The 15,273-nt window shown below is 43.8% G+C and overlaps 1 protein-coding gene across 2 annotated transcripts in view; it reads right to left on the reverse strand.

Annotated features, from left to right (window-relative positions):
- Positions 1 to 15,273, reverse strand: part of LOC111842474 (interferon-induced very large GTPase 1-like) — a 100,911-nt gene that overhangs the window by 12,657 nt on the left and 72,981 nt on the right. The window contains exons 1-2 of one of the 2 annotated variants that reach the window (XM_072697756.1): positions 3,152 to 3,431; positions 11 to 127 (exon numbers count right to left, since the gene is read on the reverse strand). In XM_072697756.1, coding sequence (XP_072553857.1) covers positions 11 to 110 — 100 coding nt within the window. In that variant the 5' untranslated portion in view covers positions 111 to 127; positions 3,152 to 3,431. Of the gene's footprint in view, positions 1 to 10; positions 128 to 3,151; positions 3,432 to 15,273 lie in introns of those variants that run through there. The other variant, XM_072697757.1, reaches the window with a different exon arrangement.

Genomic DNA, 15,273 nt, shown 5'->3' on the forward strand with positions numbered 1-15,273 from the left:
AGTGACTTACCTGGAATGAGACAATCATCACGACAATCATACAGCATCCCCAACTGGAAGGGTCTTCCAAGGGCTGCCACCTCCACGGACTTCCTTGATCCGGCTTCCATGATTTGAGTTCAAAACTCTAAAAATGTAGGTGTATATGCTATGATTAATTCATAATTGTGTTAATGTCATAAATTACATAAAATACTAAAGTACAGTATATCGTTTAAAATGAATAATTCTGAATTGACCTTTGGAGGCATATCAGCAACATTTAGGAAAATAAAAAGTAATTTTTAAATTTGTATTAATAACAGCTTGAACTTGGGTCCCAGAGGTTTGCGCAACAGTGCTAACCACTGCACCACCGTGCCGCCCCTATCATCATCATCATCGTCATCATCATCATCATTATCATCCATCCATCCATCCATCCAACCATTTTCTGCTGTTTATCTGGTGTCAGGTTGCAGGGGTACCAGTCTAAGCGAGGTGCCCAGACCTCCCTCTCACCAGACACATCCTCCAGCTCCTCTGCGGGAATACCAAGAGGTTCCCAGATATAATCTCTCCAGCATGTCCTGGGTCTGCCCCAGGGCCTCCTCCCGGTTGGACATGCCCAAAATACCTCCCCAGGGAGCCGTCCAGGAGGCATCCTAGATATCTGCCTGAACCAGCTCAACTGGCTCCTTTCGATGTGGAGGAGCAGCAGCTCTACTTTGAGCCCCTTCTGAATGTCTGAGCTCCTCATGCCATCTAAGGCTGAGCACAGCCACCCTGCGGAGAAAACACATTTCTGCCACTAGTATCCGTGATCTCATTCTTTCTGTCACTACCGAGAGCACCACAGAACGGTACAGCGTCCGCATTACCGCCGACACTGCATTACTGCCGACACTGCATTACTGCCGACACTACACCGATCCATTTGTCGATCTCCTGCTCCCTATTTCCCTGACTTGTAAAGGGAGCCACTTAAACTTCTCCACTTGAGGCATCAACTCATCCTCCACCAAGAGAAGGCAACCCACCCTGGACCTCTGTGATCCTAGGAGCTATGTTGTAGGGAACTGCCCCTGGTAGGGTCTCCCAAGACAAATTGGTCCAAAGTGAGTGGCCAGACTATGTGCGGTTCACAGAAACACCTATGAGGATCGACACTAATGACCATGTTACCCCACCCAGATTGGGGAGACGGGGGCTGCACCCTGGAGCAACGAAATATACATTTTAACAAGGAGCTTTAATAAGGAAAAGGTAACATCCCTCCTCCACTTTCACAGGCGACTACAAATGTTCCGCAGAACAATATCTGATAGGACAAGTGAAATAAATGTGATTGGCAGATTCAGATGGCACAGGCTGAAGTTGACCAATTGAGTAGGCAGAGCAGAAATTTAGGCGGGCATTGCCCACCCCTGCCAACTTCTAGATCCAGCCGTGCAAGGAACTTCCACGTAACTTCTAAGTGAGAGCTGGTGCTTGTGGTCAACCAATCAGGTTGCTGCAAGCGCCTCCCCAATAGTTTGTGGTCAAACGAAAAGTTGGGACTAAGAAAGGGTCTTCCGAGGAACTACAGTCAGACCGAGTTCCTGTGGTGGGGAAACGACAAAGTTCCTGGTTCCGAAAAAAGGTTCTTTAGGTGGGAAAACACTTAATAAAAGATTTGTTCCAAAAAAATCAGCCATTTGGTTGGGTGGGCCAAAGGAAATTATTATGTTAATACCAGTTAGTACATTAAGGGTAGTTATTACATTATTGGCTACAGGGGCTACTCCCCATTGCAAATGCATACAGTTATACAGGTAACTGTGTTGTCAGGAAACCTGATTCCTGGCCACATATCAATGTCCATGGTCCACTGGTCCTTTGGGAAGTTCTATGGATCCCTGTCAAGTCCAACTACTTTTAATTTAAGCAGATAATCATTTGGCTCCCCAAAGAAAATAACCCATGTTGCAGTGTGTTTTGCCACTCAGTACGTCTGAGGGCAAGAGGATCTGGCTGCAGAACACTGAGCTCCACCACTAGGGGGATCTCCACTGTGGGGCTGGAAATCACTACATCTCCATACCTGTGTAGTCGCTAAAGAGAATATAAATGCTATTTCCTGTAGCTATAAGCCCCCGTCCTGCAACCACAGAACTAACTTGAGGCAGTTTATTTCACCGTAACTCCATTCTGAGTATAAGTATGATTTCATAACAATTTTCGACGTAAACAACATCACTATAAAAATGTGACTGAAAAACATTGGAAATCTGAGGTGCTGCATTCTTTGAGCATTGCTTTGCATGTCTATGGCTTTGCAATAAGCTTGACGACCAACAACTATTGATGGGGTTTCCTTTATCATTAATAATATTTTTGTAAACCGAAAAAAACAAATAATTAAAATAACCGAACAGGTCATCAAGGAATATTTAACTTATTTTTCGAGTCTCATTTTTACAGTAAAAAACTGATTAAGGCCTGGCACGTTTTTCGATAGGCTGTAAACTCTATAAGAGCAAACATACAGTACATAAATTTCAGCTTAATAATAAAACTGAAAACAGATGAATTTATAAACTTAAGTAGTCTCACCATTTTATAACCCCTCATTTTGAACCGGGACTACCTGACTTGTAATATACACACAGTACTCTGCCGCAAATAATAAATATATAAAATCTCGACACTCGATAATAAAAAGCAATACACCCACTATCGTTCTACTATTATTTACTTTGGACATGAATGCGAACTGACTGGATGTAAGACTGACATATTCTTTGCCTTTATTTTTAAACTTGAAAACTGCTCACAAAGAACCAAGAGTTGAACTGCATCCGGAATCCTGGACGTGTGAAACATCAGTGCAGCAATAGAGACATATCGTGCTTTTCTGTTTTATAGAAAGCTTTATATACATAATGCGTATAGCTAGCCTTCTCTAGCTGATATATTGTATAAGTATAAACCGACTTCGGAATTTTTAAGGTGTAACTCATATAACGTAGGCCTATTTCTGTAATGCCGTTTTGTTTGTCACCATTTCCACAGGATATTATAACCCTTATTTTCTATCTTAAAGGTCAATTAAAGTTTAATACGCTGATATTAACAAACTATATCAGAATACATTTACAGTTTAACATAAAATGAATCACTGTTGACTAACCTGCATTAATAGGTCTTGGACTCCAACTGAAATATCAGAACAGTACGTGCTTTATGTAACAAAATACTTTCACTTTTATAATTTCGTTTTGACAGTGCTGGAAACGGTAGTATAAAGTGTACGGTTTCGGTTCGTATAGCTGCCAGTATGAAATTTGCCATAAAATTTGTCTGTTTCACGTTATAACGAGATACATATCTCAGCCAAAATTGATAATGACTCATTAAAACGCTTTGATCAAGTTTTACTCAATGCTGGGGAAACGCCCCCCCTCCAAGGTCTTCTTCTTCTTCGATTTTTATGGCGGTTTGCAACCAGCTATAACGGAGCATTACCGCCACTGGCGGACTGGCGTGTGGCACAGGACGCTATAATCTCCCAAGAGGGAGAGAAAACTAGTTGATAATAATAATAATAATAATAATAATAATTGTGGTGTTTTTGAACACCGGAATGGATTAATTAGAACAGACACGGGCTGGGAGTTAGTGACTTTACTGTCAGCTTCGGAGAGCCTCACAGCCAACTGTGAACAGGCATATCAATGCACATAAAACTGACGAACACCTTTCAGGCTTGAACCACAGGGAACACAGAAGAGACAACTCTGCACAAAAGTTAGTCCATACACTACACTTCCTCCCCTTTTAGATAAACACTTCATATTACCCTTATAACAAAACATTCTTCCCCAATATGCAATACAGATTTTTATTTTATTTTTTTTCCAACAGTCCATAGGTGAACATTGGAACATTACAAGTTCAGTCTCTTTGGGGGCATTCTGTTCCTTTCTGGGTAACGGCTTTGGACCTGTGGGGTAACAGGGCTTTTGTCTGGGGCAACGGTCACGGTCGCAGGCAACCCACTGGTGGTTGCGGTATGATTGTCATCGAAAGGTGGGTCTGGAGCTGGCTGAGTGTCATTTTTGGGCTGTACATCCAGAATCTGATCCACATGACGTCTCCATGTTTGTTCACCAACATCAACTGTGTATGATAGTGAACCTGCTCTTGTGGCTATTGTACCAGGTGTCCACTTGCCTCCCTGGTAGTCACGTGCCAGGACTTCCTGTCCAACCTCAAAATCCCTTGCAGCCCAGTTTGACATGTGGCTAAATTGTTTATTCTGCACGTCCCTCCGTAGATTTGGTTTCAGGAGATCCATGCGGGACCTAAGGTTTCTGCCAAGCAATAGCATTGCAGGTGTTTGACTTGTTGCATGCACAGAGTTTCTGTAGGCAAAGAGGAAGTTGTCCACTTTGTGCTGGAGAGGGATGTCCTCCCTGTCCATCGCCTTCATGGACTTTTTGAAGGTCTGGACAAACCGTTCAGCTAATCCATTCGTCGCTGGATGGTAAGGTGCTGACTTGAAATGTTTGATGCCATTTTTCTTCATAAATACAGAGAACACCTCTGAAGTGAACTGGGGACCGTTGTCACTCACAATTTGTTCAGGTAAGCCATTTCTGGCAAAGATGGATCTGAGAATACTCACAGTCTTTTCTGATGTGGTTGACTTCATCCGAATCACTTCTGGTCACTTTGAATGGGCGTCAACAGCAATCAGAAACATGGATTTCAAAAATGGTCCAGCAAAGTCAATATGTACCCTTTGCCATGGTGCAGATGGCCATTCCCAGGGGTGGAGGGGTGCTGGAGGTGGTGTGTTTCGAACACTGTGGCAACCCGAGCAGCCTTTGGCAAGATCCTCGATCTGCTTGTCTATACCCGGCCACCAAACATAGCTCCGGGCTAGGCTTTTCATCTTGACTGTGCCAAGGTGCCCTTCATGTAGGGTCTCTAACACCCTGGCTTGTAGTTTTGGGGGAACTACAACTCGGAAGCCGCACAGCACCGTTCCATGACAAATGAAGAGTTGGTCTCGTCTCGCTGAATACTCTGGAAACATGGGGTCACCATGCACTGGCTATCCTCGCATTGTAATTTCATATACCTTTGATAATATCGGATCCATCGCTCTCTGTCAGAGTGCGGGGGCTGATGCAATGCCAAATACAAGTCTATTGTATTGGAAAAGGCCTTTATGGGTGTTGATGGTGAAAAGTTTTCGGCTTGACTCCTCCACCTCCATTTGCAGGTAAGCTTGTGCTAAGTCAACCTTTGAGAATTTCTCACCACCTGCCAATGTAGCAAAAATGTCCTCAATACGTGGCAGTGGGTACTGCACAGTACGCAGCATAGGATTGATGCTCACTTTGAAATCTCCGCATATACGAACCGATTCAGCCTTTCCCTTCTTAAGCACAGGGACAATAGGCGTTGCCCAATCACTATGTTCCACGTTTGATAGGATACCAGATGCTACCAAGCTTTGAAGTTCGGCCTCCACTTTTGGACGCAGTGCGTATGGGAGGGGACGAGCTTTGTGGAATTTAGGCAATGCATTTCCATTCAGCTCGATTTTTGCTTTTATTCCTTTTAGCCTGCCTATGCCCTCTGCAAACACCTTCTCATGGGCATTAAGTAGCTGTGACAGTTTTTGTGTGGTTCTATGGGGACTGTCGTTTTCTGTTTGCGACCATTTTAAGGCCTTAATGGTGTACCAGTCCAGTTTAATCTTTCTTAGCCACTCACGTCCGAGCAGTGGTGGTCCACCCTTCCCTAGCACATACAGCATCAACTGCAGTGTTTTCCCTTCGTATGTCACTGTCACCTTAAGTTTACCCTTTGGGCACACCTTTTGACCAGTGTAGGTTTTTAGGGGCACAGATGTTTTTAACAATGGTAGGTTGGGGAGCAGCCTCTTGTAGTCAGCATATGAAATGACTGATAAAGCTGACCCGGTATCTAGCTCCATCTTTAATCTCACACCAGACACATCTGGTGTAACCCAGATAGTTTTTCTATCTTCACTCTCAGTTACACTATGCAACCTTAAACAGCCCAGTCCATTAGTATCAGACTCTGAAGTTGATTCACCTTCATCTTCAGTCACATTATGTATATGTTTGTCCCTGCGTTTTGTTCTTTTATCTTTTTCATGTGCTTGCTTACTGGTGGATTTCTGTTTGCACACCCGCTCAATATGTCCAGGTCTATTACACCTTCTGCAGTTTTTGTCCTTAAACCAGCAATCATTAGCATTGTGTGATGTTTTGCCACACCTGTAGCACTTCTGTTTATATCCTTTGGCATCATTCATTGATATTTTATGTAGCCCATTAGCCTATCCACAGCCCTTTTTTGTAGATCCAAGGCATCTTTGGCAGTGGTCTCCATAGACACTGCAGTAGCTAATGCTCTTTCTAGAGTAAGATCCTTTTCTGACAAGAGTCTTTTTTGTGTGCTTCCACAATGCATGCCACAAACCAGTCTGTCACGCAATGCATCAGAAAGTCCTGTTCCAAATTCACAGAACTGAGTCAGTTTGCGCAGCTCAGCAATATACTCATTGATGCTTTCGTGTTTGTACTGGTTCCTGTTGTGAAAACGGAATCTCTCCGCAATCACTAGGGGTTTTGGGTTCAGGTGGTTTTTTAACGTGTTTACAATGCTTTGGAACGTCTTCGTGGCAGGCTTTTCGGGGGTAAGCAAGTTTCTGAGCAGGTTATACGTCTTAGCGCCTATGAGGCTAAGAAGTGTGGGGACTTTTTTTTCCTCCTCCACGTCATTTGCTGTGAAATACAGTTCAACTCTTTCAATATATACTTCCCAGTCTTCATTTGTGCCGTCAAACTCTTCTATTTTCCCTATGTGTGCCATCTGTTCCTCCGCGTTTAGCCGTTAGCTTAGCTTGTACTCGCGGGCGTCTTTTTACCTTGGTTTTCCTCGCTCCGCCATCTCCGCGAAAACTGTCAGTGCAGCCGGGGACTCTCGTTTGCGTGCAGGTTCGGACTCGTCGCCAGTTTGTGGTGTTTTTGAACACCGGAATGGATTAATTAGAACAGACACGGGCTGGGAGTTAGTGACTTTACTGTCAGCTTCGGAGAGCCTCACTGCCAACTGTGAACAGGCATATCAATGCACATAAAACTGACGAACACCTTTCAGGCTTGAACCACAGGGAACACAGAAGAGACAACTCCGCACAAAAGTTAGTCCATACACTACAATAATAATAAATGCTGTCTTGGCATATGTATCTGCCATTTCATTCCCCTCAACTCCTATATGGGCTGGCACACAAACAAAAGTTAAATAAGCTCCTGATTGTAACAGACTGACTGCTAGCTGTACTATTTCAAATATAATATCCTGTCTGTATTCTGACTGACACGTTATAAGGCTGATTAATACTGAACTGGAATCAGAAGCAATTACCTCCTTCTATTGCCTTCCACTCAAAACAGAGCCAACTGTTTTGTGACTAATTCTGCTGTGTACACAGCTAGGTCATCATTAAGTCTTCTACCTGGGGGCAATGTGTGGCTCAGTGGGCTAAGCCTGTGTGCTTGTAATCACAAGGGTGCTGATTCAAACCCAGCCTCAGCATGTTTGCAGGTCCTTGAGAAAGGCCCTTAACCCCCAGCTCCCTGGGCGCCCCAACAGGTGGCTGCCCTTCATGGACCACTTACTCCAGAAAGAGCAAGTGGAGGGAGGCATAAAAGACAACTTCCCCATGGGGATCAACAAAGTATTAATTATTATTATTACCAGTTCCTAATTTTAGCCATGGAATTACACAGGCAGCTCCCACTCTCTTATTTGTCTTAGATGCATCTGTATACAGAGTTACATCTTCTCTGTATCTTTCCGCCATATCTCCCCACCCTATATCTATCCACAACACCTGCCCTCTTCTCTTCCAATAGTCCCAAGTCAACAGTCTATGCCTAAACCATAACATTTACTTTCATTTAAAACTGCTGGCAATTAATGACTCTTCATTTTCCCCCCAAATAGTTTCTGATTGATCCCACACCCCCTTTGACATTACAATTGTGCTGACCCCCTCAGAGAGCACATTCTTTTAAATACAGTTCGGGACAAGTTTGGGGACAGTTGTAATGTTTGACTGCCGCTCGTTTGATGACGTTATTTTGCTGCGCTTCTGAACTGATGCATACCACCTGCTCTGCACATGCACAGCAATACATCTCACAGCAAATTTTATGATGGTTCTATCATTTCCTTTCACAACTCTCATGACCCAGCCTGATTCTGTTAGTATTTCTTTTTACTATTCCAGGATCATTTTACAGGCTGCTGGTGAGCGATCCCCAGCAGCCCAGCTCGATCCCCACCAAACCAGAATTTCAGCCAGATATTCAAATTTTGGATTCTTTGCATTTTCTGTCTAATAGAAGTTCTGCATAGCAGGTGCACTTGGGTCTCGTTACGTTTATGGGTCTCGTTACGGTGGGATGACTGTATATGTCCCTGACGGCTGCCACTATTACACTGCAGCAAAGTCAGTATATATTATGCCAGTAGGACACAGAACTAGAGAAATGTGTGTTATTTTGTCCATTTTTTTTATCCCACTGATCTGGAGTATTATAAAAATGTCTGAGACAAGCACAAAATACGCCAAACTTCATATTTCAGTTCAAAGTGAACCAAACTAGGCTACCATGTCGCCGGATAGCAGCAATTTCAAATAATGGAAATATAAATTCACATTTCAGATAATCACCTGTTTGCGGGTTAATAATTGTTAGAATCGTTTCTATTCATCAATATAAGCATAATTGTCATATTTATCTATTTCATAGTTTTTCACTATACAATGTTTGACTGGTGCTCATTTGATTAAGATTAAGATGCCTTCATTGATACTGTGTACATAATACAATGAAATTTCAAATGCCCATCGCAGTTTTATTAAAACATACTATGATAAATGTACAAAACACAACTTAAAAACAAAGGCAGGTTAAAGTGGTATAAGTGCAAGTAGCGGGTTATAGTATTTCACTGATAAAACCTATTGCCCAGATAATATATTGCACAGGTACAAGTTAATAGATATGAGGGTTTTTATAAGGTGGGTTGTAGAGCCACTGTGTATATTTATTGAGAGTCTAGATGGCTTTATTAAAAATCTGTTCAGGAGTCTGTTGCTGTGTTTTTATTGACCTGTATCGCCTGCCTCAGGGCAGGAGGTCAAATAGGTGATGACTGAGCTGAGAAGAGTCCTTTGTGATGTTTAATGCTCTAGAGAGGTAGCGCGTGTCAGCAATATCCTCGAGTGAGGGAAGAGGGCAGCTGATGATATTCGGTGCTGAATTTATGACCCTCTGTAGAGCTTTCTGATGAGCCAACGAGCAGCCTGCATACTGTACCACACTGTGAGGCAGTATGTTAGGATGCTCTCTATGGCAGAGCGGTAGGAGGCCACCAGCTTGTATGTAATGCCATGTGTAATGCTAATGTTAGCATAGGGATTAGCGTAGTGTGCGTGTACACACCGTGTAATGTTGGGGTGGTTACCTGAGCCAGCAGGGTGGGTGGGGTATGGTGTGGGGGGGAATAGTAGCAGGTTGTTGTTGTTGTGACCTGCTGTTTCAGCCCATTTAAGGGCTGATAATAAAAGAGCTTTGGCGTTGAGAGATGCTTTGCTTCTCCGTTCTCCACTCTGGAGCCTTGGTCCGCTGGGTCACGGTGGTATCAGAAGTAGGAAGCCGTACTTTGGGATATTTGCCTTAGTTACAGACAAATTGGTTGGTACCCTTCAACAAAAACAAAAAAACACATCTATCTGTGAAATAACTTGAAACTGACAAAGGTTTAAGTTATTTTGTGGCACCACCTTTTGCAGCAATCACTGCCAATCAGCGATCTCTGTACTTCACAATGATATGCATTTACCAATAGGTAGTTTGGCCCACTTTACCTGAGCAAACTCAAGCTGTCTCAGGTTTGAAGGGTGGTGTCTCCACACTGCAATTTTCAGATCTTTCCATAGATGTTCAATAGGATTAAGATCTGGACTCATGCAGGGCCATTTAAAAATAGAACAATGTTTTTTTTCTTAGCCATTCTTGAGTGCTTTTAGCTGTATGTTTTGGGTCATTATCCTGTTGGAGGACCCATGACCTGCGACTGAGGCTGAGCTTTCTGACACTGGGCAGTATGTTTCACTCCAGGATGCCTTGGTAGTCTTGAGACTTCATTGTGCCCTGAACAGGTTCCCAGTGCCGGATGCAGCAAAGCAGCCCCAAAACCCCCTCCTTGTTTCACAGTAGGTATGGTGTTCTTTTCTTTTAAAGCTTCATTTTTCCTTCTGCAAACACAGAGCTGATGTGACTGGCCAAAAAGCTTCAGTTTTGTCTCATTATTCCAAAGGAGAACTGTGACTGTGTATGGTGAATGGAGTCTTTAATGATGCTGCCTGCCTTTGCGTGACAGTGTGTGATACAGATGTCCTGAATGGAGGGCAGTCGTGTCCTGCTGATGGTCTGAGCAGGTCTCACCACCTTCTATACGGCTCTGCAGTCCTGAGCTGACCACAGCTGGCTGAGAAGTAAAGACACTGGCAGCCTTCTTCTGCGCTCGTGTCATGCTGTCTGCAGGGGCGTACCGAGAAATTCTGGGCTCCCTGACTAAATGTCACCTTGCCCCCTCCCCAATTTTACAAATAGTTGTATAGATTGTCAAATGCTGGGGCCCCTGAATCAGCCAGGGTATCCTTCCCCCCCCCCACCCCCACGTGTTGGTGACTCCCAGTGGCTTACAGCTGCTAACTCTCTAAATGACTGGATAAGGAACAGGCCAAGGGAAAGGCACATACACTATATGGAATAAAGTATCAGGACAGACCTCTTAGTCATGGAAATCAGCTGTTTCATTCAGACCCATTGTCACAGGTGTATAAAACCGAGCACCTACCCATGCAGTCAGGGTTACAAACATTTGTGAAATAATATGTCGTTCTGAAGAGCTCAGTGAATTCAAGCATGGTATTTTCACAGGATGCAAGTAAGATTGTGAAATTTCTTCCCTGCTAGATATTGTTGGTGGTATTATTCCACATAACAATGTGGAAGCATTTAAGAATAATAGAAACTTAGTCACGAAGTGGCAGACCACATAAAGTTACAGACCACATAAAGTGACAGAGCACATAAAGTGACAGACCACATAAAGTGACAGAGCACATAAAGTGACAGACCACATAAAGCGACAGAGCACATACTGTAAAGCGACAGAGCACATAAAGCGACAGACCACATAAAGTTACAGACCACATAAAGTTACAGAGCAGGGCTCCCAGGTGCTGAGATGGACAGTGTGTAAAATTTGCCAGTGCTCTGTTGATCCAAAAACTGCCCCAGAATCCAGTGGCGGCATGCTTTATACAACTTAATCCGATGCTTGGCATTGCGCTTGGTGATGTGAGGCTTGCATGCAGCTGCTCGGTCATGGAAGCCTATTCCATGAAGCTTCTGGCACAGTTTTTGTGCTGGGGTCAATGCCAGAGGAAGATGATATTTATTAACATTAACATTAATTTTAATTTTCCAATCCATTTTAAGTGTCAGTAGATTTTTTAACACACCACCATTCATTCACTTTTCACTTTTATTGTATTACAAATATTTAATTACACCAAATGATCCTAACTCAGTCAACATGACAGAGTGACATCTCCAGGCTTGTCCTTGTCAACAGTCTCACCCGTGTTAACAAGAGAATCATTGAAATGATGTCAGCAGCTCCTTTTGTGGCAGGGCTGAAATGCTATGGAAATGGGTTGTTTGGGATTAAGTTAATTTTCATGGCAAAGAGGGACTTTACAGTTAATTGCGATTCATCTGATCACTCTTCATAACATTCTGGAGTTTATGCAAATTACCACCATAAAAACTGAGGCAGCAGACTTTGTGAAAATTAATACTTGTCTCATTCTCAAAACTTTTGGCCACGGCTGTACACAGCAGACATTGCTGTCATTGACAGAGAGGCTGTGAAGAGGGTTAGCAGCTGTAAGTTACTGGGAGTCACCAACACAGTCAGCATTACATAAGCACAGCAGACATATGCAGCAATGAAGAAGGCTGCCAGTGTTTTTACTTTCTCAGCCAGCTGTGGTCAGCTCAGGACTGCAGGGCCCTGCAGAGGGTGGTGAGACCTGCTCAGGCCATCAGCAGGACACATCTGCCCTCCCTTCTGGATATTATTACCACATGCCGTCTCAGAAAGGCACGTTTTTATCCACGTCTTGACTGATGCCGTTTAATTTACTGTATCATGTACCATTGCATTTATGTTGGGTGGAAGAAGTCTTAATCTTAATGTATATCAGCTTGGAATTGGAAACAATCATTTGATGTAATAAAATTATCTGCAGTACAGTAAAAGTGGATGGTGAATGAGTATACAAAAAATTGCTATCACATGAATGGATTAAAAATTACAATTAATTTTTAATAAGCATCAGCAACTTTTCTTACAAATAACATAATTAACAAGACATTAACAATGTTATTTCTTATCATTAGTATCCATCTATTGTCCATAATCACTTATCCAGTACAGTGCAGTGGTGAGACACCCTGAGTGTGATACCAGTCACAGGGCTCACTGACATTCACTCATACATACAGCCATACACTGTTCACTTGAGAAGATATTACAAGAAAAACATTCAATTCAATTCAATTTTATTTATATAGCGCATTATCACAACATTACATTGTCTCAATGCGCTTTACATTTCTGCCTTGTAAGGACCCCCCATTGAGTAAGCCAAAGGCAACGGTGGCAAGGAAAAACTCCCTAAGAGGAAGAAACCTTGGGAGGAACCAGACCCAAAGGGGGAGCCCATCCTCCAGGGGCCGGCAGATGAGTCAAACAAACAGATGATATGACTAAGCTAATACAGGGGTTGAAATATATGTCTTAATGCAGCGGCCAACCAGTGCAGGCACGGGGTGCTTGAGGCACGATGGCAGGATTAACTCAGGATTGGAGGACTGAAAGTCATTTGCCCTGGCTGTTTCCTGTTTCCTGTGTGCTGTTTCCTGCGTGAGCGAGACTGGTTACTACCGCGCGAACTTTTAAACTATAACTATAACCCAAATACTACTTAGAGTTAGAACTAAGCATTAGAATTAAAATTAAGCAATCGGAAAAATCTTGGCAACCTTAATAGTCTCCTGATAATCTTCCAAATCCACGACGGATTAATCGCCTCCGCCCCCGGAGTTTTTCCCCGCTAAACGTAAGTATATCACTATGGCTCCTGTCGTTTGCTCCGAGTGCAGTATGTTTAGTTATTCTTCTCCTGTCATCGTTTGTCTGCGATAAGTGTAAGCTAGTTGCCAGGCTGACGGAGAAGATCGCAGACTTAGAGGGACGCATCCGGACGTTACGGGAGATTCAGGAGAGTGAGAGTTTTATTGACGCAGTGTTAGCGGCTCCGGATATGTCCTCTATAGTGAGCCAGTCTCCCCCCGCTCCGGCAGCAGAGCCTTCGCAGCAAGGCGAGTGGGTGACGACCCGGCGGCATAGCCGTAAGTCCAAACAGGACTCACACCGGCACCATTCGCCCATTCGCCCATTCGCGTTTCCAACAGGTTCTCCCCACTCAGTGAAACACCCACTGAGCCGCCTGTTGAAAGCGCTCTGGTAATCGGCGATTCTATGCTAAGAAACGTGAGAGTAGCGACTCCAGCGGCCGTAGTTAATTGTCTCCCTGGTGCCAGAGCGACCGACATCTTATCAAACTTAAAAGTGCTGGCTAAGGGTAAACGTAAGTATTCGCATATTGTTATCCACGTCGGCACTAATGATGTCCGATTGAGGCAATCGGAGATCACTAAAGCAAATTTCATACCGGTGTGCAGCCTTGCGAAGAAGATGTCCGCGTCAGTAACATGCTCTGGCCCCATCCCTGCTAGACGTGGCGACGAAATGTACAGCAGATTATCGTCGCTGCATCGCTGGCTGTCGGAATGGTGCCCGATAAATGGTGTGGGTTATATAGACCATTGGCGGACATTCTGGGGTAGGCCTTGGCTTTTGAAGAGGGACGATATTCACCCCACGTGGGCTGGTGCCGATCTCCTGTCAAAAAGCATAGCTCACAGTCTTAGGGCAGATTGCTGACTAACCAGAGCCAAGCCAAGGCGGCAGGCAAAACGGCTAAACCGACCGCCTGCTAGTCGCTTAGAGTCATCACCCAGGCTTCATATTATTCATATTATTGAGACTGTGTCTGTTCCCCGCGGTTTTAATCGTGGGGGGTCATTCCATCGTAGTTCGTGTCTTAAAGACCTTAGAGAAATTAGACCTATTTCAACTATGGATAGTAAGTACAATGCAAACCTAAAACTTGGACTCCTGAACATTAGATCGCTGGCTCCTAAGACATTGCTCGTAAATGAAATCATTACTGATTATAATCTTGGTGCCCTATGTCTTACTGAGACTTGGCTAAAACCGAATGAGTTCTTGGCACTAAATGAATCCACTCCAGCTGAATATAGCTATAAGCATAATCCTCGACCCGATCGCAAAGGTGGCGGAGTTGCTGCAATATTTAAGACCGACTTAGGAGTGCGTGAAAATACTGGTTATAGCTTTAGTACGTTTGAATTTATTATTCTAAGTCTTGCTAGCACATCTAAGTGTAGTTCTACACCTCCAATCACCATTGCCATTGTGTATAGACCGCCAGGCCCCTATAGCAATTTCCTTAAGGAATTTGAAGATTTCTTAACAAACTTGGTGGTTACTACCGACAAGGCCTTGATTGTTGGTGATTTTAATATTCATATGGAAAATGACAGTGATCCAGCAAAAAACATCCCAGCACAAACAAGGGGAGAACACAAATCCCGCATAAACACACACAGAGACATAGTCACACACTCAGCCAAAGGCATAAGCCACTGTATTGCCCTGGTTATATGAACTCGATTATACACATGTCAACATGATGATGCACATCCAAGCCACAAATCGATTATATTAATGTCCACAGTCTGCCGGTTTTTCCAGATACACTCTGGTATGAGCTGTTCCCAGTAGTTGGCATCACAGAGACCTTTACTCTGCCCCAGAAAAAGAACAAATAAGTACAGAGGGAGCCACGTCAAATAGCCGCCTGGAGCGTGACGGGTCCATGGCAGAACCATGCGAGGTCAATGCACGATCCGTGCACGGAATGTGATCCCCCGCGATGACGCAGTAAACGAAGCCCCGCCCCATAAA

This window comes from Paramormyrops kingsleyae, chromosome 12 (genome assembly GCF_048594095.1).
Source record: "Paramormyrops kingsleyae isolate MSU_618 chromosome 12, PKINGS_0.4, whole genome shotgun sequence".
In the NCBI taxonomy this organism is placed as follows: domain Eukaryota; kingdom Metazoa; phylum Chordata; class Actinopteri; order Osteoglossiformes; family Mormyridae; genus Paramormyrops; species Paramormyrops kingsleyae.